Source organism: Canis lupus, chromosome 14 (assembly GCF_003254725.2).
Source record: "Canis lupus dingo isolate Sandy chromosome 14, ASM325472v2, whole genome shotgun sequence".
NCBI classification, from domain to species: domain Eukaryota; kingdom Metazoa; phylum Chordata; class Mammalia; order Carnivora; family Canidae; genus Canis; species Canis lupus.
This window is the reverse complement of record NC_064256.1, coordinates 18500942-18528163: the sequence shown is the minus strand read 5'-3', so window position 1 is coordinate 18528163 and position 27222 is coordinate 18500942. Positions and strand designations below refer to the sequence as shown.

Genomic DNA, 27222 nt, shown 5'->3' with positions numbered 1-27222 from the left:
AAAATTAACAAGATCACATACTAACATTATTTAATCTTCTACAGTATAGTCTGAGTTTTATGAAAGGAGCTCAGCCTAATGCAAGGCAAATCACAGAATCACAGAATTTTACAGCATCTGAGAAAATGCAGGCCTAACCCATCACTTCACAGATCTAACAAAACTAAGTGACTTTCCCAATGCCACACAATTAATCAGTGACTACAATTGAGACATTCTAAATCTTAACTCTCTCTTCTCTTTGGGCCTATTTCAACTAGAAATGGGGGCCTTTATTCTGAGATAAGAAACTAGAGAAGGGAAGTCATACATGCATGATAAGGAGCCTAAAGTTACCTAGCAATCTAAAAAAAAAAAAGTTCAAAAACCTTTGATCACATTCAGGATTCCAAAGAAAAAAACTCTAAGTTCTAGAAGCAAATCTATACCAAGGTAACATGAGGGAAACTGAAAAGGCATTCAATTCTTATATAAATGTATCATTGAGTCTGAGTCATGTTAAATAATATTTGTTTAACATGTTAAGTTAAACCATAAAATCTGCAAACATTACACTTCCTCGCTGTTTCATTTATGTCAGGAAGCAAGGTGTTTTTTACTTACTGCAGCTTGCTGTTGTTTCAATTTGTCTCTGTACTCCTCTAATTCTTGCAAGTTGAGGACGGGAGGGAGTTTCTAAAAATATCCATAAATGAAGAGTAGAAAATAGTTTACTTTGGTTTCATTTACCTGCACACCTCTGACTTATAAACTAGAATCTGTGCATGTAAAACAGGGTCACATCCCATTCCCACCCACTCCTTTTGGCCTCTCCACTTTCTCCACTAGACTTCAGACACAAAAGCTTACACATCTTTGTTACCTAACCTTCTGATGCTCAAGTTCCATCCCTCACTCAGCCCTAAAGTACAGGGGAATGAGAGAAAGTCCCATATCCTAACATCTCCCTCTACAAGCCACAGGTATAGCCCTACTTGTCTACAACAGAACTCAAAACACATTTCCCCTCTGAAGTACTATGACTAATAACTAAGCACTATAGAGTGACAGTGACAGTTGCTGGAGTACATTCTTCCCACAAAGCTTTCGGAAGATAGGATAGGAAAATAACAAAAGTGCATACCACTGTGTAAACTGGAAACTCCAAGTTTCAGTTAACGGACTGATGAAACTTCAGAATGAGTGGGGGCTGACTGTATGTACTGCATGTAAAATATGCATGCACACTGTATTTGCTTTAATCTAAAACCAGATTTTACTACTTCTTTGAATTTCTTATAAATTTAAAATACCAACGCTTTAAACATCATGGCATAGAGGTCTTCATCATGGGTAAATAATTATGTAATGATACATTCATGATTAAAAGTCTCAAAATTTCCCTAAACATACAATTTAAAATAACACAGAGGCAGAATACCAATATACTATATGCTAACAGTTAAAAAAAAATACATAAATGCTTTCTAGACCAATATTCTATAGTTGCACTTAATCTTATATTTTTTAACAATAATTTCATGATTAAATAATATGAACAGTTTAATAAATCACTGTATGGTCATCATAAAGCAGTCCTAGTATTTTTTAAAGCTATTTTCCAGGAAAGAAAGAAGGAATAAAAAAAGGAAGGATGGCAGGAATGAAGGACAAACACCCCAAAAAGCATTCAAATCTCATACACAAATTCAGTCACTGAACAAGATAGAGTTTAAACAGGTTTTAATGAATTTTGTTTTACCTCCAGCTCATATTTAACAATATCAAAGGAGTCCGTAGAAAAATATACTTGTTCAATACTATTAATTAGTTCTTGTTCAGCTTGAGGGTCACTAGGCTGTTCTCGAAGTTCTCGGAATTCCTCCTTAAAAAAAAAAACACAACTATGGTACTTGTACATTTTATAATTAATTCTACCTGTGTGGAAATAAATAATCACTGTCTTAACCCTCACACATCTCCTGGGAATCATTCTGAGCTAGGAGATCAACTGACAGAAAACAGGAAAGTTCATGGAAAATTAGGACTACTAAAACACTAAAAACTACTCATCTGTTGGAGAAAAAAAACTAGCAGTTTGGCGATTCAGGTTTTATTTTCAATTCTGTATGTGCCAACTGGTAGGTGAAAGAACTTAGAAGTTTAACAAAAGGAAAAAAAGAAGTTTAACAAAAGTTTAACAGTTATGTAATTAGCTATCATACATAATACATACTACATATATACATATTTTCATAATTTAACATTCTAAAATCTTCCTCAGCACAGATAACCAGATAATATCTCAATGGCTTGTGGGTCACAATCAACACTGAGACCCTGAGCAGAGCAGACATCCATCCTTCCTTGTGCTAGAAATCTCACTGCTAGACTAAGAAATACTGGCTCCAGATATGATTCACAAGTTTAGCTCTGTAATCCTATGAGGCTTCCTTCAAAGTGTGCTGATACTTCAATTAATGATCTGATTATGAATCTAAAGCTCTGTATTTGATAAAATGTTTTCTTTCTAATGATACAGAATGGGGCTTCTATGGATTTACACAACTAAAAAGAGCTTGAGAGACAAATCCCTACCCTTAATGTCAGCATACTTATCCTATGTAATTTCACTGCATAATTGGATAAACCTTCAGTTAAATGAGAAATATCATTAATTCAGATACTCTCTGCCATACTAATTAATCAACACATTATTATAGACATATAATAATTTAGTCCTTTGATTTTTATTCATATTAATCTCAAATACATTTAAGAACACAAAAGAAATTCATATTTAAAATAATTTTACAGTGATTAAAATAATACTTAACAAAAGTCCTTAATAAATCATTATTAATTAAATACCACAAAATTATAATGTCAATTAGAGAACATAATTTTGCAAACAGAAATACTCTAGATTATTTTATTGCAGGGCATAGGTTTTCATTTATAAAAAAGAAACTAGCTTATACATCTTTTAGACTAATTTATAACTTAAATATGTAAAATTATTAATTATAAGATTATCTCCTCTTAGATTCAAGATAAAAGAAAATATTAGAGCAATAAATCTGAAACTCAAGAGAATAGTTAACTGTTTATATTTAAAATTCTAATAAATTTAAAAGAGAAAGCAAAGTCACACAAAAATGAAATCTGCATAAATAATTAAAATAGCATAGGAAAGAAAATGCCTCTTTTGTACCATAACTCAACTTATAAAATATATTAACAACAACAAAAAAAAGTCAAAGATACAGTAATCAATGATTTAGCATGCAATCCAAAACTAAGAGTAAAGTGAAATCCAGCATCCTATAGTGGGAGCTGCATTGCTATTGGGGGCCTGGCATGGTTATGGACAATACACATACTAATCTGCACCCTAGACAGTGGTACTGAGGAACAAACTTGGATTAAAACCACGCTACTGGGATCCCTGGGTGGCGCTGTGGTTTAGCGCCGGCCCTTGGCCCAGGGCACGATCCTGGAGACCTGGGATCAAATCTCACGCCGGGTTCCCGGTGCATGAAGCCTGCTTCTCCCTCTGCCTGTGTCTCTGCCTCTCTCTCTCTCTCTCTCTCTCTCTCTGTGTGTGTGTGACTATCATAAATAAATAAAAATATAAATAAATAAATAAATAAATCTTAAAAAAAAAAAACACACTACTTACAGAAAGGTTTTCAACGAGGCTACTCATGGGCAACCTCCAAGCATTTAATAAGAATTTGAAATGAGTGAGACACGGAAAACGAGATCAGAAATTCCTGGCAATCTCCCTCCCTAAGAGTCTACAGGCATCTGAAATAGCAGTTTCAGACTCTGCAAGCTGAGGCAGGGAAAGAGACCCAGATAAGGAGATGGCAATGTTGCCTCCCTAGGAATTTCACAGCACCACTAACAAACAAATGTAGTTGGTACCTCTCAAAAAAAAAAAAAAAATTGAAGATTCATAAAAATTGCTAAGACTGAAAATATCAAGGACAAAGTCAAGCAAAAAATTCAAATAGACCGCAATGAATGAACACTCCAATCTTAAATATATAAATGTCAATGACATATAACTCCACACTGAGGTTTTTCATATACTACCTAATTAATTGATCTAAAGGTAAAGACCCTTAGGTTTTAGTTGTGACTCTGGTATTAACACAGTCTCTCTGTGCCTCATTTTTCTCACCTATAAAGGACATTTACACAAACACTGCTCCCACCATCACACACAAAATGACAGTGAAACAAATATCTAAAGTTATTAAGAATGTCAAAGGGAAAACATGATTTCATTTATAAATATCTCATAGGTGTACGTTTCACAAAAGTAATGAATCTGTAAAAAGAGTACAATCTGTATATTTATATAAAAGGTCAAGTGCCATTCCTTCTTGGAGAACTAAGCAATTATATCAGAAAGCAGACTATCCCGTATAATTTCAAAGAATGGACACATAACACCTGACACTCTAAGTAACCTAGACTAAGGAGAGGATAAAACCAAGAAAGGCAGAAAAAGAAACATAGCACACAAAGTAGAATTCAATCCAAAACATATCCCCAAAACTATATCCCTATAAAATGCCCTCTCCTTCCAGACAACTTAGTGGCTTCATGTGTGAAAATATGCATTTGAACTCATTCAGACAAACTCCATTCTAACTAGGTACTGATCACTTTGTTCCTTTTACTCCCACTGCACCTGAAGGCTAGAAGACTCTGCTTGTACCTGATCATTCTCTGCATGTCTTGCTAATGTTAGCACGGCCTGCTCAATCCCATCACACACATTCTGAGAACTGAGATTTCTCCATAATTATGCGCTGTAGTGCCAAGGCACGCTGTAGGTAACAATCACTGATCTAACTAAAAATTAATTTACACAGTGAACTGTATGAAAATAAGAACAAAAAAAAAGGAAAAGACCATATGTTGCCTTGATAGTCAAAACTTTCCACAAACTCTTAATAAAAGATCTTTCTTCTAACTAGAAATAACAAATGTTAAATAATTTTAGAGACATATTAAGCATGTAAATTAGAAAAATAAACAGAAAGTGCAAGACTGTATATTCTTACCACAATTACTCCATAATTTTGCCATTATATAAACTGGTTTCTTAGAATTGGAGATGGATAAAAATATGTAATTCTTCACCTAAAACCAACTTTGCAAGCCAATATATATGTATGAGGCAAAATTTTACATAAACAAAATGAACAAAAGATTTCCTGCAATAAAATTTAAAAGGCAAAATCAGGGGACCAGAATAACAAATGAAATTCCTTATACCATATTAAAATATGTGATTTCTTTTAAAGTTACAATAGTATTTGATAAGCTAAGTTTGAGAATAAAATATTTTAGTCTTACAGAATATTATAACAATTCTTTAAAGGATTTTATTTTATAGTACATTTTAAGTCACATAGTAACTCACAAATACATATTAGACTAGTATAAATGCTCTATAAAACTTGAAAATCCAGAGATTATATACCAAAACTATAGACCATCAAAATTCGCCACAACTTGCCCATTAGCGGTAATCAATTACATTTAAAGAACTACATTGCTTACTCCCAAATTAAAACTGAAGAAAAGGGCAGCCCTGGTGGCTCAGCGGTTTAGCACCACCTTCAGCCCAGGGTGTGATCCTGGAGACCAGGAGTCCCACATCAGGCTCCCTGCATGGAGCCTGCTTCTTCCTCTGCTTCTCCCTCTGTCTTTGTCTCTGCCTCTCTCTGTGTGTCTCTCATGAATAAATAAATAAAATCTTTAAATAAATAAATAAATAAATAAATAAATAAATAAATAAATAAACTGAAGAAAAAATATAATTAAAGTAATGAACTTAACTGGAAAGGGGATAAGAAAATACAGTGGCAAAAAAGAACAAGTCCTTCTCTATACTATCATTAGGAAATAACCTGCCTACTTTCAAAGTTCCATTATCATACCTTTTCAATCAAGTCACGTATTTCAATTTAACATTTTTTTAAAAATTCCCACTACATAAGAATTCCCTATACTAAGTCATACAGAAACAAAGCTAAGTAAAAAAAAACAAACAAACTAGCTGCTAAAGTAAGGAAAGGTCAGATGCATAAGCAATCCCCTGGAAGGTGGCACATTCAGGAGAACACACAAATCCTAGGGCACCAAAGGGCATGGAGTTCACATTTGATGGAAAAGGTGCCATTTCGAGAAGAGACAGTATGTGAAATTTCAAGTCTTAGAAATTTGGGGAAATAAGGTAGCATATACAAAGCAAAACACAAATAAAAACTGTAACTGTAACTGCATAGAACAGGTTAAATGGCAGAGGGTGGTTTCCCAGGGTGGAAAAATGTCAGGGGAGCATCTACATGTACGTCAAGAGGCAATAAAATGCAACAATTGAGATTTTTTTTAATACAATATATTTTTATATATCCTAGAATATTTTGCCTTTACTAAAAATAAGATATCTTAACACATATCACTATGCCAGATGCTGTATCAAAAAAGTAAGCATAAATATTCAATATTTTCTTAACATAATAAACTGAGCAGGATTATTTTAGGAAAGGGGGAGAAAACAAAGAGGTTAGTCAATATTTTAGAGGCTGTCTTTTTCAGCAGTCACAATACACTGCGAGTTGCATCTAATTTTGCCTAGCCTATTTTCTTCCATTTTGATCATCTCTGGGATAAAGCTACATGAATATAAATATCAAATGCACATCATAAATGTAACTTTATGAAAAATGAAGAAAAACAATCATAATAAAAGAAAACAATCGTAACAGAAATTTGAGTAAACATCTTTGTTTTAGCCAAGCCATCTGTCCTCTCAACATAACAAAAGGTTCATGAGAACTGGGGATTCATGTCTATAAAACAATTGGAGCCCTCAAGTGTACGGTGTTATTTTTTTTTTAAGATTTTATTTATTTATTCATGAGAGTAACAGAGAGAGAGAGATTGGCAGAGACACAGGGAGAGGGAGAAGCAGGCCCCACACAGGGAGCCGGACGTGGGACTCGATCCCGGGTCTCCAGGATCACACCCTGGGCAGAAGGCGACACTAAACTGCTGAGCCACCTGGGCTGCCCAACTGTAAGGTGTTATTAAACATTTCCAGTATATTTATGGTTTTTAAGGAACTAGGCTATAACTTTATACAGCTATTTCCCACTTAAGAGTTCATCTCTTAAGGGAATGTATTCAAGTTTTTTTTTTTTTAATTTTTGTTTATTTATGATAGTTACAGAGAGAGAGAGGCAGAGACACAGGCAGAGGGAGAAGCAGGCTCCATGCACCGGGAGCCCGATGTGGGACTCGATCCCGGGTCTCCGGGAACGCGCCCTGGGCCAAAGGCTGGCGCCAAACCGCTGCGCCACCCAGGGATCCCTGTATTCAAGTTTAGAAGAAAAAAAAAGACCTAGGAATTCTGCATTTGACTACTACTTTTAAATTATACAAAATAACACACAAATTAAAAATACCCGGGGTATGTGTGTGTGTGTGTGTGTCTCTCATGAATAAATAAATAAAATCTTTTAAAAAAAATTAAAAATACCCACTCAAGTTCAAATTTTTTCATTCTATTCACTTTCATAAGCATGAAAAGTGAGTAATGACAACTTCACAGTTCTCCTTACCATTATTAAACTCAATTTTCTCTTTAATTTTGAAAAGCAATTTAACCTAATTTTTAAACTCACAAGAAAGCTTGGAAACATAATCTTCAGTAGTAGGCTTTTTATTCAAACAAAAAGATGAATGCAAAATCTCCATTTCACAGGTCAAGTTTTAAAACCTCACAAAAAATGGATAGAATAAAAAATATGAAATGCAAATCAACTTCCATTTCTGTACTTAATTTATTAGACTACGGTTCACATTAACATACCTGAATGGCAAAATGCATTGTGTTGAGAGGGAGTGAGGAAGAAAAAAAAGAAATTTTATTCTTATAAAGCATGAATTGGGGTTTACCAAGACAAATCTTATCAAAGGTTTTTTTTCTTACTGTTTACATTTCTTCGTCAATCAACATAAAAAAGCTACTTTGTTATAATAAATTCTAAAAATAATTATAGTCTTATCAAAGTTAATATTAGAGATAAATGACAGCAAAAAATGTTTGGCTACCAAAATCTACACAGAGCTAAAGGAAGAACAAAACCACAAAGTTTTCAATATCCAATCAGTATCATAAAAATCATAAATCACTGAACAAAAATAGGTTTTGTCTCCAAATGAAACAGGATTCAATATCAGATACCCTAAAACCATACATATACCATATAAATTTTAATGAATTGCCAGATGTCGGATTACGTGGGGAAATGGTACATTTTCTTAAAATCCCATTAGAACAACAATAATGATCCATCAAAGCAGTCGGCTCATCATCCATTTGCGTTTGTGTATTTTAAATAAAACATAGCTTTTAAAGCCTACCTGGGGTTTTTCAGGGTTTTTTCAGGCTTTCAGTGCCATCTAGTGGAATACTGGTGAGGTTACAATTTCAAGGGAGGTTTCTGTAAAGTGATTTATAGATTTTTCTAGAAGGTTATTAAAGTGGTATTATTTTAATCCAGCTTTATAAAACATTTAAGTGTCGAAATAATGTATTTTAATGATTTTTTACACAATAATAGCATTCCAAATACATACATATTTGTTTTTAAAGAAAAAGATCATGAATAAGAATTGATTTTATTCAGAAATATAGCTATTAACATATATTAAAAACACAAAATTAAAAAGCTAACCTTTCATATGTGATACTCTGCCAAATATTTTTATTTACTTCTCTTACTCGTTACATATATATGTGTGTGTGTGTATATATATATATACATATATATATATATTTTTAAGATTTTATTTATTTATTCATGAGAGACAGAGAGAGAAGCAGGAAGACAGAGGAAGAAGTAGGGTCCCTGTGGGGAGCCTGATTCAAGACTTGATCCCAGGACTGTGGGATCATGCCCGGAGCCAAAGGCAGATGCCCAACTGCTGAGCCACCCAGATGTCCCTCAACAGTTATATCTTTAATAGGTATTTTTCTAAATGTATTTCTATGAACAGAAAAATATTAAAGATAACAGCTTTAGAGACATCAGGTTTTTTTAAAGCTATCTTTAGGGATCCCTGGGTGGCGCAGTGGTTTAGCGCCTGCCTTTGGCCCAGGGCGCGATCCTGGAGACCCGGGATCGAATCCCACGTCGGGCTCCTGGTGCATGGAGCCTGCTTCTCCCTCTGCCTGTGTCTCTGCCTCTCTCTCTCCCTCTCTCTCTCTCTCTCTCTCTCTATCATAAATAAAAAATAAAAAAAAATTTAAAAAAATAAAGCTATCTTTAAAAATTTCTCAACTTCAGTGAACAACATCAAGCTGCCTGCCACATGCCTGCCCATTTGGAGGCTAATATTAAAGAAAAGACACATCACAAACTGAAGTAAAAATTGAGAAGTCCAGTGTATAATGTGGATTTTTTTCTATCAGTTTTAAAAACATTTCATCAAACCCATCCTCCAAAAGAAGAAATACTATCTATTCTGAGAAAAGACATCACAACACCTTCAATACCGTATCTAGAAACCACAGTCTTTCCCATACCTTCACCTTCCGCATGCAATAAAATCTTCAGTCCTAAATTCTGCTTTTAAAAAGTCTCTCAAATTTAACCCTTCTTCATTTCCTACACTTCGTGCTCTCATCTTCTCCTTAATCAGGCAATTAAGACAACTTCCTTTCATTAAGCTGACCTCAATGCTTGAACCTAGCTCTCTTGACTCTTATTCCAACATACTTTTCTCATATCTTGGTAAAGTTCTGAAAACAAAAAGCTTGTAGTTAGTGTGTGCTTTTAGGATTCTTTTTCATGAAGGCTAAGAAGTCAAGCCAAATCCATTTATCTTCACATTAGTATTTTACAAGCAAGAAAATATTCTGCGAAAATTCCCAGAACATTGTATATGAAAAGATACTCAATAAATATGTGTAGAATACATTAAGTATACAAACAAAAATACCTTCTCATATTTAGACAAATATATTTTCCAGTTTTGACTGCAACAGAGATTTCTTTTGTTCCCTTGGCCTATATTTTTCTTTAGTGAAAAAAATCAAAGGCCTAGCTAAACCAATCATGTAATAGCAAACCTAGCTGAATTCAATTTGTATTTATGAGTCAGTCAAATCAGGGCCTTAAAAAACAAACAAAAAAACTTTATCTTTAAAGAATAATATCAGAAGGCAGTAGTCCAGAAAAATTACGACATTAATATTAGTACTTTTTTAACAGTCTCTTTTCATGACATACAACCATTATGGAAGAACTATGGGAAAGTGTTTAAAGTCAAGATATAGATTTATAAGATTCTGATTACTGACATTTTAATCAGGATTCAACACATACTCTTTTGAGTGCAATCTTAATAAGTTCTGTGACTACTAACCCTGTAGCTATTGTGATTATTATATATTATAATAAATTTTGGTTTCAAGTTTTCATAAGTCTTATAACCAATTATGTAAAATAAAAACCTTTCATATAATTCAAAAAGTATAAATTTCTTTACAAAGATAACAAATTTAGTCAGTAAATAATGTATAGATTAATTTCTTATATCCTTACCTCAGCATAGAAATCCGATTAATTTGAAATATAACATAATCCATTACCCGGGAATGAAATTTTAGGTCATCACTAACTCTTTATTCTTTCCCACAAAAATTGGCAATAAAACTTCAGAAATTTTTTCTACAACAGTTCCTGTGGTTTCCCTTTCTCCATTCTTGTCATCACAACCTCCACGTGGCCAAAAGTTCCCAAACACTGCCCCACACTGGAATCACGTGGGGATCTCTAACCACTGCTGACACCTGGCTCCACCCCACAAACTGTGACTTAATTAGAATGGGGGAGGCCCTGGTTATTAGTGATTCTAACATGCAGCAAAGTTTGTACACCACTGATGTTGCCTCTGAACAATTTAAGCTAAGATTTTTGAACTCTCTCAAAGTTTCCTTTTCTATAGAAAGTTCAGAAAAAAAAAAAAAAGAAAGAAAGTTCAGAAAAAAATCCTGATTTTTTTCTTTCTATTTTCTCCACCAAAATTCCTAATTTCCAGTATATGGATTATTATTTGACTCACATCTCTTGAAATGGGATACAGTATCATCCTGTCCATAAAATGCAGAAATTGTACCAAGACAATTTCTAAGGTTTCTTCCCACTCAAAATTTATATAGTTCTTAAAAAAAAAAAAAATCAATCAATCAATAGTCCTTTCTGGATTCTCAAGCACACCTAACACCCTTCAGTTTTCCTTCATCATCTTCCTCTTTCTAGGAAGTCACATCACATGAAATTTGCCAATATTAGTTTATTTTTAACCTAGACAAACAGCCATTTCCCATAATTCATCCTAATATTTCCCTTCTATTTGTTCTTCATTATACCAGAACTTTTAAAAAAAGATTTGTTTGAGAGAGAAAGCACACACGTGGGAGACTTAGAGGAAGAGAGAGATGGAGATGGGGAGAGAAAGAGAAAGAAAGAGTATCTCCAAGAGACTTCCCACTAAGTGTGGAACCTGACTCAGGGCTCAATCCCATGACCCTGAGATCATGACCTGAGCTGAAATCAAGAGTCGGACACTTAACCAACTGAGCCATCCAGGCCCCCCATCGAGAACCTTTAACATAACACAACCCAAGCTAAACTATAAACTATTTCCTTCTTGCAACATCCGTTCCCCCCCCCACCCCCCCCCCCCCCCCCGGAAATCTCAATTCCTTATTACAATGTAGACATTATGACAAGGGGAAAAAGAAATGGGTCCTTATCTAAAGATCAAGGATATCTTTTTTTATGTTCTATGTACATACACGTGAGTTAGGTAAAGCTATTAGATGAAGTTAACGTTTAAAAGTTTTGCTATAGGGCAGCCCAGGTGGCTCAGCGGTTTAGCGCCGCTTTCAGCCCTGGGCCAGATCCTGGAGTCCTGGGATCGAGTCCCACGTCAGGCTCCCTACATGGAGCCTGCTTCTCCCTCTGCCTGTATCTCTGCTTCTCTCTCTCTCTCTCTCTCTCTGTGTGTGTGTGTGTCTCATAAATAAATAAATTAAAAAAATAAAAGTTTTGTTATACAAGTACTTACATTGACTATTTAAGTAGTATAAATTGGATTTGTTTCTTACTTTTTGCATTAGGAATATTAGGGGAACCCAAACTAAGACAGTGATGCATTTTTTTTTTATTGAGAGGTACAAATGACATGCAACATTAATTAGTTTCAGATGCACAACATAATGATTCAATATTTCTATATACTGCAACATGATCGTCACAATAAATCTAGTCAACATCCATCACCAGACATACAGAATTTTTCTTCTTACATGAGAACTTTTAAGATCTATTTTCTCAGGAACTTGAAAGTATGCAAAACAGTATTATTAAGTACAGTCACCATGCTGTATATTATATCCCAACGACTTATTTATTTTGTAACTGGAAGTTTATACTTTTCCCCTTCACACATTTTGCCCCACCTCTCCTCGCCCGCCTCTGATCTCTGTATCTATGCACCTGTTTCTTTTTTGTCTTGTTTAGTTTTTAGATTCCACATATAAGTAAAATCATATAGTATTTGATCATATGGTCTTTCTCTGTCTGACTTATTTAGCAAAACACCCTCAAGGTCCATCCATATTGTCACAAATGGCAAGAATGTATTCTTTTTTTTTTTAAGATTTTATTTATTCATGAAAGACACAAAGAGAGAGGCATAGACATAGGCAGAGAGAGAAGCAGGCTCCCTGTGGGGAGTTTGATGTGGGACTTAATCCCAGAACCACAGAATCATGAGCCAAAGGCAGATGCTCAACCACTTGAGCCACCAAGGTACTCCAGCAAGACTGTATTCCTGTGGCTGAGTAATACATACACATTACATTGTATGTATGTGTGTGCATGCCATATGCCCATATACACACACATTTTCTTTATCCATTCATCCATCTATGAACACTTAGGCTATCTCCATGTCTTGGCAGCTGTAAATAATGCTGCAATGAATGTGCGGGTGAATATACCTTTTCAACTTACTGGTTTCATTTTCTTTATAAGTAGAATTGCTGGAACATACAGTAATACTATTTTTTTTCTGTTAAACTGTACATATTATCTATTTTTAATTTTTTGAGGCACCTCCATGCTGTTTTCCAAGTGGCTATACCAACTTATATTCCACCAATAGCACACATGGGCTATTCCACATCCTCACCGACTTGTTATTCCTTGTCTTTTTGATAACAGACAATATGACAGGTATAAATCAAGTTCAAAAAATACCTATCCAAGCCAAATTATTGGGCAGCTTGCTTTTCAAACCTAGTATTATACCATAAGCATTCTTTTCTGTACTAGATTTTACTAAGTTTAAAACCCAAGCTTCAGAATAATTTGTAGAATATATTGCCATTTTTGAAAAAGAAAAAATGGAGAAGAGAAGAACCTACACTGAGTAGTCCATGTGAAAGGGCCTCCAGCTTCAGGGTTTATCTCATCACCTTATTTCCTTCAAAGTATTTGTCATACTTCACAATCACCTTGCTTACTGCCTATCTTCCCTCCACTTGAACTAAGCTCCCAGGCAACAGAGGAGTTTTGTTTTTCCACTGCTATATTCAGTCCCTACAGAATGTCTAACAGAAAACAGATGTTTAATAAATTTTTAAATATGCATAAGGAAAAGACCAAAAGGCAATGTTAACTTTGACTATGTTGGTGATTTTTTAAAGATATTTTTTTTTCTGTTTACCATGTTTTCTGTTCACAGTATATATTACTTTTTTATTAAAGGAAAAGACGATTTTAAAATAATCACTTCAGGGCACCTAGGTGGCTCAGTTTAGCACCTGACTCTTGATTTCAGCTCAGGTCATGATCTCAGGGTGGTGAGACCCAGCACTGCCCCCACACCATGCTTCAGCTCTGTGCTCAGTGGGGAGTCTGCTGGAGATTCTCTCTCCCTCCCCTCCACTCCCTGCTCATGTATGCATGAGCATTCTCTCTCAAATAATCTTTTAAAAAATAAAAATAAGGGCCATCTGGGTGGCTTAGTTGGTTAAGCATTTGCCTTCAACTGAGGTCATGATCTCAGGACCCTGGGATCAAGACTATATCTGGGTCCCTGCTCAGCAGGAAGTCTGCTTCTCCCTCTCCCTCTCCCTCTCCCCCTACTCATGCTCTCTCTCAAATAAATAAATAAATATTTTTTAAAAATAAAAATAATCATTTCAAATTAATGTTCTAGATTTTGTTGAAATACTTTCCATAATGTGAAAAACTCATTATAAAGGTCATTTTCTGAAGTCATAGAAGTTCAAGTGATCAAGAACTAGTCATGACATTAATTTTAAGGCAACTGTATAAAAAAACAAACCATGTAAAAATATATATCACCATTGCTCATCATCAGGGAAATGCAAATCACACTACAATGAGGTATCATTTCACATCTGCTAGAATGGTTATTATTAAAAAGAAAAGAGATATGAGTGCTAGCTAGGATGTGGAAAAAGGGAACCCTTGCACATGGTTGATGGGAATGTAAATTGGTGCAGCTACTGTGGAAATCAGAATGAAGGTTCCTCAATAAAATTAAAAATACAGCAATGTCATTTCTGGGTATATATCTAAAGGACAAGAAAACAGGATCTCAAAGAGATACATGTACTTCCATGTTTCCTGAAGCATTATAATATCCAAGATATGGAAACAACTTTTAAGTGTCAGTCAACAGTTGAATACATAACGAAGATGTAGTACATATATACAATGGAATATTATTCAGCCATAAGAAAGAAGGAAATCCTGCTATTTGTGATAACATGGATGGATCAGTAGGGGCATTATGCTAAGTTAAATTAGTCAGACAGAGATAGACAAATACGGTATGACATCACTTGTATGTTAAATCTTAAAAAGCCAAATTCATAGAAACAGAGACCAGAATGGTGGTTACCAGAGGCTACGGGGTGGGGTAAGTGGAGAGATGTTGGCCAAAGAGTATACACTTCAAGTGATAAGATGAAGTTCTGGTGATCTAAGAATTTTTTTTTTAAGAAAACATATCACCTAACTATAAAGTAACATCTAAATTATGAAACGGGTTCCCTGGGTGGTGCAGCGGTTTAGCGCCTGCCTTTGGCCCAGGGCGCGATCCTGGAGACCCAGGATCGAATCCCACGTCGGGCTCCTGGTGCATGGAGCCTGCTTCTCCCTCTGCCTATGTCTCTGCCTCTCTCTCTCTGTGTGTGTGACTATCATAAATAAATAAAAATTTTAAAGAAAAATAAAATAAAATAAATTATGAAACATACATTCAGCATTAAAGTTATATCATGCTATTCTGTGGGTAAGGGAATTTCCGAACAATGAGTCTCTTTAACTCTTCATTTCAATCCTGACTGGGACTTAACCCACGTCAAACTTTGTGTACTGACTGGAGCTATGCAAATCTCTGGACCCAGCAACTCTTAAAATCTCAAAAGTGCCCAGAGTAGAAGGCAGCAGTCTGCTCACCCTGTAGCACTTGTGATGTTTCAAGAGAATGCACAGTGAGAACAAGGGGTTTATGAGCTTTCTTAGTGTGAAGCTACATTTAAGCTGATTGATTGCATTGATAACTTTTTCTATGAACTGTTCTACAGTTTTACTAACTTAGCTTCTTAGTGTATGTCAATCAGACCAATGCCCCAAGCTTAATCATCACCCAAAGCATTTACATTTGCTGACCTTGTGATCCCAGCCTGGCCTCTCTACCCAGAGCCAGTCATCTCAAATTACATACCACAGGCACCAGATGGGGCTAGGGTGGGGGGACAGTGAGAAGAGTGGGTAATGAGATCATTATAAATTCACTACCTACCCCTACTAGAAAAACATCAAGGCGCATGGTTTAAAGACAAGCAAAGTTCCTGCAAGGTTTAAAAACAATAGAACATTCTTATGCAATAATGTATTTTTTAAAGAGGTTCTCATCAATTTTACACTGATTCTGAACCATCTAACTCACCCTAATTCAAGGCATGTTCCTAATGCATGATGGTTTGCTTGAGTCAAAGAAATAAAAAGAATTATTTTTCAATTAGGATTTATGGTTTTGGTTTAGTTCCCAATTTCATCAGATGCAACAATCTTTTATAATATCATACAAAACTGTTCAAAATGCATCTGATGTTTTTGTCTGAGTCATTTAATGCATATGGGCCGGTTAGAATTTTATCATATTTATAGAATATGTTTGAGTCTGACCCAAAACAAAAGCTAAGCTATAAATACAAAATTCACATTAGGGGGTAAGGCTCCTCATAGGAATAGGATATCCCTCTCCTAAGCAGCTGACACTGAAGTGTCAGGAAAGGCCTTATGATTGCTGACCAAGAGAAACAAACCCTATGTATTAAGATGTCAGACACAGAAAACAAGTTATACTTTCAAATATGATCCTCAAATTGAAAATCACCAGAGCAGACATTCAGAAGAAGAAGCTTTGATCTGTGATGGAGCTGCTATTCACAAGGCGCTCCAAGTGGCAACACCCCGGAGTGAGAAACAGCAGGGATTTATTTATTTTTTTAAAATGGTTAATAATTCTTCTGAGGGAAAGCCAGCTAGCTTTCATATAATACTTATTAAATTTGTAAACTGAGAAGTTTACATGAATCAGGGGATTAAAATCTAAGATATCTACAATTTAGTATAAATTATGCTTTAGTTACCCTCTCAAAAATCTCTCCACCATAACAAAAACATAATTAACGATGATTTTTGGTTCAGTGTTACAGCATAAAAAGTTATTTTTATTTTATTTCTCCAAATTACAGCAGATAAATCAATAAGTTTCACATACATGTTTATATATATATATAACAGTTTTCATGCTAAGAATTTGATACAATAATAAACTATCAATTTTGCATTTTCTGCTTCACTATAATGAATCATACTATATCTCAATGAGTAATGAAAGCAAAAACAAGCCCCAAGCCTACTATCCTATAAAAATTTACCTAGCTTTATCATAACTACTATCTGCCTGTGGGGAGGAAAAGCTTCTGTGAATCAATTATTACCCAAAGGCAATATTATTTTTTAAGGAAGTGAAAAGTCATGCTCACACATGTAGATCAATACCTTTCCAGGGACCCGGAGACTCTCAATGGCACCAAGATCACTAAGGCTCTCCGGAGGGCTTTTCAGACCCTTAAAAAAATAATAAAATAATAAAATACAAAAGAATTTTAATTATGCTGCAGAACTGTAAAATAATAGAACATAATTATTAAAATAGAAATCTATTTTTTAAAAATAGAATTTTCCTGCTTTAAAATATATAGAACATACGCTGTAAAAACAACACTCACTACATATAGCACTATTATTAAATTAAGTAAAGATGTACTTTTGGAAATTTAAAATAAAAGTATTATATGGCAACTTCACAACAATGGTTGAAGTCTAACTTAACCATGGTTTAAAAACTACCAAAAGAAAAGAAAATTGGATGACAAAAAGCATTCTAAAAAGCACTTATCTATTACTTATTACCAAATTCATCTGGTAAGAAGGACCAAGTATTATGATTTCCTGATACAATACACCAACCAGCTGAGCTCATCAAAGACTTTTGAATAATGCTAATCGCTTAATTAATACATAAATACCTTCATTCTACCTGATTATCTCTCACCAATGCACCCAATTTATACTGCATAACTGAGACTTAACTCTCATGTCTTGCTTCTTTCTACTGTTCTTTAGGTTGTTTCTATATTCACATCAAGTGAGGGATTCTGAAACTCTCACTTGTACCAGGGAAAGTTATCAAGACAGAAAGAAGCTTAGCAATCTCACTTTTCTTTGAAAGCTTCTTTTTTAAATACTGGCTATTCAAGGCAAATACCTAAAAATCCCTGTAATATTAGTCTGTAAGCAAAATTAGCTGGCACATAAATCTGAAGAGTGTTTTTGTCCTTTAGATGCCCTATATTGGCCCTCTGATGTCCTCAGTAAACAAAACATATGGTATACTTAGGTTGACTATCTGAGACTTACATCAGAACGTGCTTAATTTTAAATTACAGAGCCCTGTATTTTATCTTCCCTATTACAAAATATGACCAGTGATCACTACAGTTTTTTTATGACAAGGTGCTTTGCCTCACCCCCAAGTATTCCCTTACTCCCAGAACACCCCACCCAGCTTTCTCTCATTTTCATTCTCTCTTATATTCTCTCTCTATCCCTCTCTCTCTCTCTCTCTCTCTCTCTGTCACACACACACACACACACACACACACACACATACACACACAAGTGCCAAACTTCAAAATTTGATTCAAAATCATGACCATCCCGGGGCACTTGGGCAGCTCAGTCAGTTAAGCATATGCCTTCAGCCCAGGTCATGACCCCAACATCCTTGGATTGAGCCCCACATTGGAATCTGTTTCTCTTTCCTGCTGCTCTTGCTCTCTCTCTCTCTTTCTCTCTCCCTCTTTCCCTCTCTCCCACCCCCACTCTCCCTTTCTCCCCCTCTCAAATAAATAAATAAAATCTTGTAAAAAAAAATCATGACCGTTCCAAAATACATTTTTTAAATATAACTGCCATGCCTTTTTTTAAAAAAGGATTTATCTATTTGAGAGAGAGAGTGAGTGCGCAAGCACGGCGGGCCAGAGCAGAGAGAAAGAGAAAGAATCGAAGCAGACTCTGCATTGAGTGCAGAGCCTGAGGCAGGGCTCAATCTCATAAAAAAAAAAGAAAAGAAAAGAAAGAAAAGAAAAGAAAAGAAAAGAGAAGAGAAGAGAAGAGAAGAGAAGAGAAGAGAAGAGAAGAGAAGAAGAAAAGAAAAGAAAAGAAAAGAAAAGAAAAGAAAAGAAAAGAAAAGAAAAGAAAGAGAGAAAGAAAGGAAAGAAAGAAAAAGGACTCAATCTCATAACCCTGAGATCACAACCCAAGCTGAAACCAGAGGTCAGTCTCTTAAACTACTGTGCCACCCCAGAGCCCCTGCCATGCCTTTTTAAACAAACATTTTAAAAAATATAGATGTGTTTAACTAATCTAAGGAAATTCTTGGAGGAATATATCACATGTAATTTTCTTTTTCCCCAGAGCTAATGAGTAAAGAAATCAATACCTGAGCTGTAAAGAAGTGATGTATACTAATATATAGGAAAAGGCCTTACCTCCAAATTAGTCACCCCATACAATAATGATATGCTCCTAATATATGGCAACCCTCTACCAGACATACAAAATAAAAGTAGTAAACATTGGAAACCCTATTATATGTTAGGAAGTAGAGGAGCTCAGTGATACACGGAATGGGCTCTGCGGTCTTGAACAACTTTTCTAACTTACCTGTCTTTATGTTCTAATCAATGTAACAATAATGCAGAGGCCAATAATAAGGAGTAAAGGAGATAATGTGTGTGAGAGGCCAAAAACAGTGTCTGGAACATGGCAAGCATTCCTTACATGTTAGCCATTATTCTGAATATTACTATGATCTCACAGAGAAATGTTTTTCTTTTATCAAAACAGAAATGAAGAATTACATAAATGTCTCAGAGCACATCTGACACTCACGTGTATTTTAGGATTATACATCTTGAATCCTTTGATTAGCAACTTTATAAATTTCTATTGACAAAAATGAAGTCATGATTTTTATCCTCACTTTTCTAAAGCAGGAAGTCAGAGTTGTAACAAAAGCAGTACCTGGCTTTTATGAAATTGAAACTGCCTCTGTAATCTTTAACCATTATTTGATTTTCTTTTGCATTTGGTATTTGTTTTGATAAATTTCCCCCATTTAAATTTATACAAAATTCAGCATACATAATACTTGCCTCTGCACTTTATTTCTTTGGCCAAAGCAGATTAACACTTCAGACTACTTCTGTTACATCTACATCAATCTTCTATTTCCATTTACGAGACCAGCAACTTAATGTCCCAAAGATCAAAAATCAAGTGAGGTGATTTCTTCCTCCTCTTTTCAGTAAAATTCAACATAGCGGTTATACTTAGTCCTCAATTCCTCTCAAACCCACTCTAAACAGGCCTTCCTCCCCATCACTTCATGAAAAGTGCTGTTGTCAGGTACCTGATAACCTCTATGTTGCTCAGTCCAAAGGCTCATCCTCATCTTCTGTCATTCATCTTCAGCATTTAGCACAGATGATCACTCCCTCCTCTTTTAAATTCTTTACTTGGCTTCTGGACTTCACTCTACTTAGTTGTTCTCTTTATCCACCATGTATCCAACAAATATTTATTGAGGATCTGATATGGGACAGGTGAGGTGGTCTTTGAGATGGCTGCAGTTTTACCCCACTGGCTGCTCCTCAATCTGCCTCACTAGATCCACCTTAACCTGCCTCTTCCCCTTATCTTTTTTTTAAGATTTTATTTATTTGTTCATGAGAGACAGAGAGAGGGAGAGGCAGAGACATAGGCAGAGGGAGAAGGAGGCTCCATGCAGAGAGCCCGATGTGGGACTTGATCCCAGGACCACGGGATCATACCTGACCTGAAGGCAGACGCTTAACCACTGAGCAACCCAGGCATTCCTTCCCCTCATCTTTCAACATTGAAATCTCAAAAGCTCCAACTTTGGACTCCTGTTTTATAACTACACTCATTCCATTGGTGATCTTAGCCAGTTCTACACCGTATATGCATTCATAAGTCCCAAATTTTTATCTATATCCCTGCGTTTGTCCTCAGAAATTCAGACTCTTAGCCAAGTGCCTACTTTATCTTGTCACTTAAATATTCAAAAGAGGCTTTCAAATGAGCAAGTCTAAAACCTTTCTGCATTCCCTGAATCTGTTCCTTCCTCAATCTTACCCACTTCATTAAATGGCAATTCCAATTGCTGAGGCCAAGCCATCTGGAATCAACCTTGATGCTTCTCCTTCTCTCACAGCCCAAGTCCGATTTGTCAAGAAATCATGTTAACTCTATATCTACAGTGTACCCACCATCAATCTCTTCTCAACCCTTCTACCACTAACACTCTGTTAAGGCCCATACTGTCTCTCATTTGGATTACTGCAATAGCATCCTTATTGTTCTCCCTGTTTTTGCTCTTTTTCCCTCTTCAATCTATTCTTTTAAAAGGCCAGAAAGATCTTTCTGAAGTCCATATACGTAAAATGACATCAATCCTCTGCTTGCTATTTCAATCAAAATAGAAGCATGGCTTTGCTTTTAGAAAAAGTAATAGGAGATGAGGTCAAGATGAGGTCCTAGGTGATCTTGCTTCCTGCCCTTAGCTCTCTGACCTCATCCAGACCTCATCTCCTACTGTTTTCACTCGCTTTATGTCAGCCACACTGGCCTCTGGATGTTGCTCAGCCATGCTCCTGCCTGAAGGCCTCTGCATTTGCTCTTCCTTTCACCCAGAATGCTTCTTCACAAATAACCACATGGTTCACTTCCTCATGTCCTTTGGGTTTTTAACTCAAACGTCACCTTCTCAATGAGGCCTTTCATGGCCACACTATCTAAAATTATAAGTGATCCCAAACTGCCAACTCCCAGGCCTCCCTATCCTCTATTCCTCCCAAACATTAATCACTACGTCTGCCTGAGCACTTGTCTGTTTTGTTCACTGCTGCACCCCCAAACTTAGAATGGTGCCTGTCACATAGTGATCCGTAAACATTTGTTGAATGAATTGAAAGAACAGAGGCCAGCATAATAGAGAAAGCTGAACAACAGACCTCATCTAAATAAAGAGTGCTAACAAAACCCACCCTCTCACTCTTTTCCAAACCCAAGATCCTTACAGCTGAAATGCCAAAATACCTAAGTTTCATAGACCCTTCATATCTCTTCACTTTAATGATACTATCAATATATTCTTTAGCCTCACAAAAAAGAAACATCTTTGTGTATATTTATTTGTAATACTACTATATTTAACCCAATGATAAACAGTACTAATTAAAAATCTCCAGTGTAACTCCAGGCAGCACCCTACTTTCATATCTCAAAGATTCATGAAATGTGTATTAGTTATGATTAAATATGTGGAAGTCAAGTCATAAATAATAAGGGTGACTCTTAAAATCTGTGTAGGAAAACAATAAAATAAAATAAAATCTGTGTAGGGCCGTCTGGGTGGCTCAGTCAGTTAAGTGCCCAACTCTTTGTTTCAGCTCAGGTCATGATCTTGGAATCCTGAGAACAAGCCCGATGTCAGGCTCTGCACTCAGCATGGAGTCTACTTGAGATTCTTTCCCTCTTCTTCTGTTTTGCCCCCTGCCTGCGCTCTTGCTCTCGCATGCTCTCTCTCTAAATAAATAAATAAAATCTTTTCAAAAATCTGTATAAAACTCCTAATTTTACCTCACATTTTACACAGTATAGTTCCAGCTTTTTGTATGTGTTCTTTAGTTTTTTTTCTATACCAATTAAGCAATGATTTGACCCGCTCAAGTCCAATAAGCAACGGATTGAGGCTGAAGAGTCACCATTTTCACAACAATTCCACTACATTTAGAAGATAAAAACGTATTATCACTGGTATCTGGACTTGTGTATTTTTTCTTACTGTTCATTATCACAAAATAAGGTTAAAAACAACAAAACACCAAAGTTGCTGTACAGTGATGATTACACAGAAATGCATAGTGTGCAACATGAGAGAAGACCAAACTTTACTGTTGTACAAAAGTCCAAATTCAGCATTCTAAAGTCAGGTTAGGGGGTAGTAGTGGTAAAATGTTCAAAAGTGTATATTGTTTTAAAAATCAAAAAGATGCCCCTCCAAATCAAACAGATACCAAAAGTCAGTCTGAAATCATCTATTGTTGTTACTGCAACAGCCTGTTTCCAGCTTTCCTGCTTTCCAGCATCCGCACAGCTGCTGAGATGACCTCTGTGATCAAGCACTTCCTTGATAAGACCCAGAAGATATGTTAACTCCTATTTCTCTTAATCTTCATCATATTATATGAACATCACCACCAGGCTGAACCCATGAGATACATGTTGTTATTCCTATTTTAAAGATGTGAAAACAAAAGCTCTAAAAAGTCTGGTGACTTCCTCAAGGTCACATAGCTACTGCAAAATGAAGCAGGACCCAAATATTCTCAAGTAATAAGTGGTATGAACCGTACATAACACCAGTACTCAACAAATGTGAGGGATCGCCACTTACTGAAATACTTTATTATTCATAGATCTGTAAAATTTTATTTTCATGACATTAACAATATCATTTAAAAGGTGTAAAACAATCATGTAGGACTCATGTATTCTTCACAAGATATCTACCATTTGTAACCTATTCAGATTACCTTTCAAATAAGAGTTTAATTTGGAATTTGTAATCTCCTTCTAATCAACAACAACAAAACTCGCAAATGAACCTTTCACTAAATGACTACTCTCCATATTCTCCAGAGTTCTCAAAATTCTCTGATTCAAAACTTTACATTCTACTTCTCTCATATAAAGATAATAAAGAATGGCCAATTCTGGTGAAATATTAGGGTTGAATAAATAATTGACTTCTAAAACCAACTCATAACCAATAAGAATGTAAAAGGAAATTCTGCCTTTTCTTCCTTGAAGGAAACTGAGACATTATTTGAAGTCCCTAACATATATGAATAATTAAACAAAAACAGCCAAAGCTTTTATTCATGAATTATCATTGTGACAATAAAAAAATAAAAAATAAAAGGCCACTATTTTGCCATAACAAAGATTTTTTAAAGTATCATTTCACATACATTAACTTACTTGTGACTGTCAGAACTGTAAGATAAGGTTAACAAGAATAATTATTTCTCATGCTCACATCTGGAAATTTATGCTACAAGGTTTGGGAACTTGCCCAAAGTCATGAAGCTAGCAATTCTGTCTTCAACTCATCCGTTTTTTCCACTCTTTCCAGGTCATCTCTATTACACAGACCTCACCTCCCTACCCAGGCCATCTGCTCACAGACGACACACAGCTTAGATAAAGGGAGGCTTGCAGGGTCTGGGGCTGTCACCGGAAAGATGCCAAAAGGAAAGGAAGGGAGACAAAGATAGCCCTCATTGAAACTCATTCATTGACCTTATCTAAAGGAACGCGACAGCCCGCCTGAGCAGGGCTCCAATCACGGTGGCTCAGGAGAGTTTTCCAGGGTGCCCCCGACTTCCCAGTGCCCCTGACACCTGCCACCAGCCATACCCTAGGTCTCCACCCGCCCCGGCCCAGAAACAGACTATCTAGGCTCCTCCACCAGCAGAGACGAAAGAGGCCTTTGTTTCAGCCTCCGAGACTTACCTGTCGGGTCATAAGAGATTTGATTTTTTGCATGTCGAAATCGTGAAAGTGGTACCCTACAGCAAAGCACTAACAAATCACGCCGAACCACCAGACAGCTGGCCAGGACACAAGGAAGCCATAGTGGGTGGTCACGTGGAGCTGCCAACCCGGGTCATCCTTTCCTGAGCTGAGCATGCTGGGAACTGTAGTCTTCCGGGTGCGACGGACACCGGCAATGAGGCGACGAGGACAGTTCAGGTACTACATTTCCCGAGACGCTTCAGTTAGCTTGCAAATCTTGTTGCTCTGACCACGGCGGCCGCCTGTCTTTACGGAGGTACTTGCTCTTGGTCACCCCGTTTCGGTGAGGCGAAACCCTAGCTCATAGGTGGCCAGGCACTAAGCGACGGAAACAAGCGTTGAAAAGACAGTATGTAAAGCGGACTGACGTGACTTCCCGCTAAGAGTGTAGTGGAGGAAACCCAACCTAGTCTGGGGGGGTGGGGGGGGAGGACGCGAGAACTCTAGGAAAGGCACTGTCTGTCCCAGAAGGGACCTGCGAAGCTGGGACTCTCCGTCTGGCTCTGGACTTCGGCCTGACGAAAGGCGTGGTCTAATAGACAGTCTTGTCCAGGGTTAGGGCTGTTCTTCCTCAGCCTCGGGATCTCTGCAAAAAAAAAAAAAAAAAAAAAAACCTCTAAAGCCCAAGGATTTAGCCCCCACCTATCGTTTCACTACCTGCCTAACAATAATGATAGTCGTCGTCTACATGCCACTTTGAAGTTCTCATTTCCACTTTTAGCCGTTTAAAGTGAGGAAAGTGATAGGAGAGATGTTCAGAGTTTAATTTAAGAAAGAACTCCCCCTCCCCCCCCCCAAAAAAAAAAAAAAAAAGGAAAGAAAGAACTTCCCAAAGGTGCCTGGCTGGCTCAGTTGGTGGAGCCTGTCACTCTGGATCTCAGGGTTGTGAGTTTCAGTTTCATGTTGGGTGTAGAGATTATTTAAAAAAAATAAAACCTCTAGAAAAAAAAGAAAGGACTTTATTTTTTTTTAAGATTTTTTTTTTTAATCTATTCATGAGAAACACAGAGAGAGAGAGAGAGAGGCAGAGACACAGGCAGAGGGAGAAGCAGGCTCCATGCAGGGAGCCCAACGTGGGACTCCATCCCTGGTCTCCAAGATCGCGCCCCAGGCTGAAAGCGACGCTAAACCACTGAGCCACCCGGGCGTCCAGAGGAAGAATTTTCCGATTATGAGACTACTAGGGGACGGAAAGCAATCCAGAGCTAACAACAGGTAGCATTTATGAGCTTACCACATGTCAAGAACTCTGGGGCAGCCTGGGTGGCTCAGCGGTTTAGCACCACCTTCAGCCCAGGGCCTGATCCTGGAGACCCGGAATCGAGTCCCACGTCGGGCTCCCTGCATGGAGCCTGCTTCTCCTTCTGCCAAAAAGAAGTCTGCTAATAGCTTTACATATATTACCCTATTTATCCACATAAACATTCTATAGGGTTATACAATTATCCCCAATTTATTTTCTCTCTCTCTGCACTTAACCTTCATTTTAAAGATGAGGAAACTAAGTAATGGAGAAACTAACTTGCCTAACATTACTGCAGACATGCAAACAGAAACTGAAGGACTGATTATCCAGATGTTGTTTTAAGTAAGAGTTTCATGTATGGTTTTGAAGAGTGAGTCCTGAAGTACCAATAATTTTTTTGAATTTACATTTAATTAATGTTTATTAGAAAGCCCATGATTTAAAAAATTTTCGTAGGACAACTGAAAAAGTGTTAAAGTGTGCCAAAGTAATCAAAAATATTAGGTAAACAATAATGAGTGGTAGTAAGATATAGCAAAATAATAAAAGTGGTTTGCAAATGACTGAAATTTGGAAGCCACAATATAGAGGTTATTTCCAATTCTGAAATTCTGTCATTTGACCTCTGAGTTGTCGTTTGTCTTTGTCTCATTTTTTACAAATGAGGTTGTAATATTTGACCTAAGATTTTTGTAAGGATAAATGAGGTGATGTAGGTGAATGCAATTTATAAATTGTTAAGCACCTTACAATTATGAAGAATTATAGTCACAAATCTGCCCAGTTCACTGCTCCAACAGAATCATTTTGTACATACTTGTATCATTGGGCTTAACAATTGCTTTTGAAATTATGTTTGCCTATATGCTTCTCTGTTATTTCTAAGCCCATAAAAATTCCAGGCACTTTTGGGCAACCCTGGTTTAGTTCATTCCTTACCTACACTAGTCTTTATTGCCAGGCAGTTCTTATTAAGTGAAAATATTCAATATTTAGAAGTCCCTGAAGGGCCACCTGGGTGGCTCAGTTAAGCATGGGGACTCTTGGTTATGGCTCAGGTCATGATGGCAGGGTCATGGGGTCAAGCCCTATGTCAGGCTTCTCAATCAGTGCGGAGTGTGCTTGAGATTCTTTCCTCCTCCCTCTCTCTCTCCCTCTCTGCCGCTCTCTCATAAATAAATAAATAAATAAATAAATAAATAAATAAATAAATAAAATCAATCTTTAAAATAATAAGTCCCTGAAAGCATCAAAAGAAACAGAAACTGCTGACTATATTAGCATGTAAAATGAAACCCAATTCAGTTTTTGATTGTTAGGCACTAGGCAACACTATATCCTAAGCATTTTAGTTAGTTAACATAGAGTTTTGGTCCTCAAGGAGTTTATAATTTAGTTGAAAAGCATATAATTCTCAAACCTGACCATTCAAATGCACCTGAAGAGAATGCCCTTGTTATTGTTTTCTTTTAGGTTCTTTGTTTCAGATCTTCAGTGATTCTCACAGGCAACCAGCTCTAGCATTTCAAATCCATTCTTAAGAAATAAGAAAAT

At 36.4% G+C, this 27222-nt stretch overlaps 1 protein-coding gene across 6 annotated transcripts in view; it reads right to left on the bottom strand.

The window, feature by feature from the left end:
* Positions 1–24520, bottom strand: part of VPS50 (VPS50 subunit of EARP/GARPII complex) — a 132847-nt gene extending 108327 nt beyond the window's left edge. For 2 of the 6 annotated variants that reach the window (XM_049093547.1, XM_049093544.1), the window contains exons 1-4: positions 24360–24520; positions 17193–17261; positions 1742–1864; positions 604–675 (exon numbers count right to left, since the gene is read on the bottom strand). In XM_049093547.1, coding sequence (XP_048949504.1) covers positions 604–675; positions 1742–1864; positions 17193–17261; positions 24360–24392 — 297 coding nt within the window. In that variant the 5' untranslated portion in view covers positions 24393–24520. The remainder of the gene's footprint in view (positions 1–603; positions 676–1741; positions 1865–17192; positions 17262–24359) is intronic. The other 4 variants (XM_049093545.1, XM_025471357.3, XM_049093546.1 and 1 more) reach the window with 4 other exon arrangements.
* Between the last annotated feature and the right edge of the window lie 2702 nt (positions 24521–27222).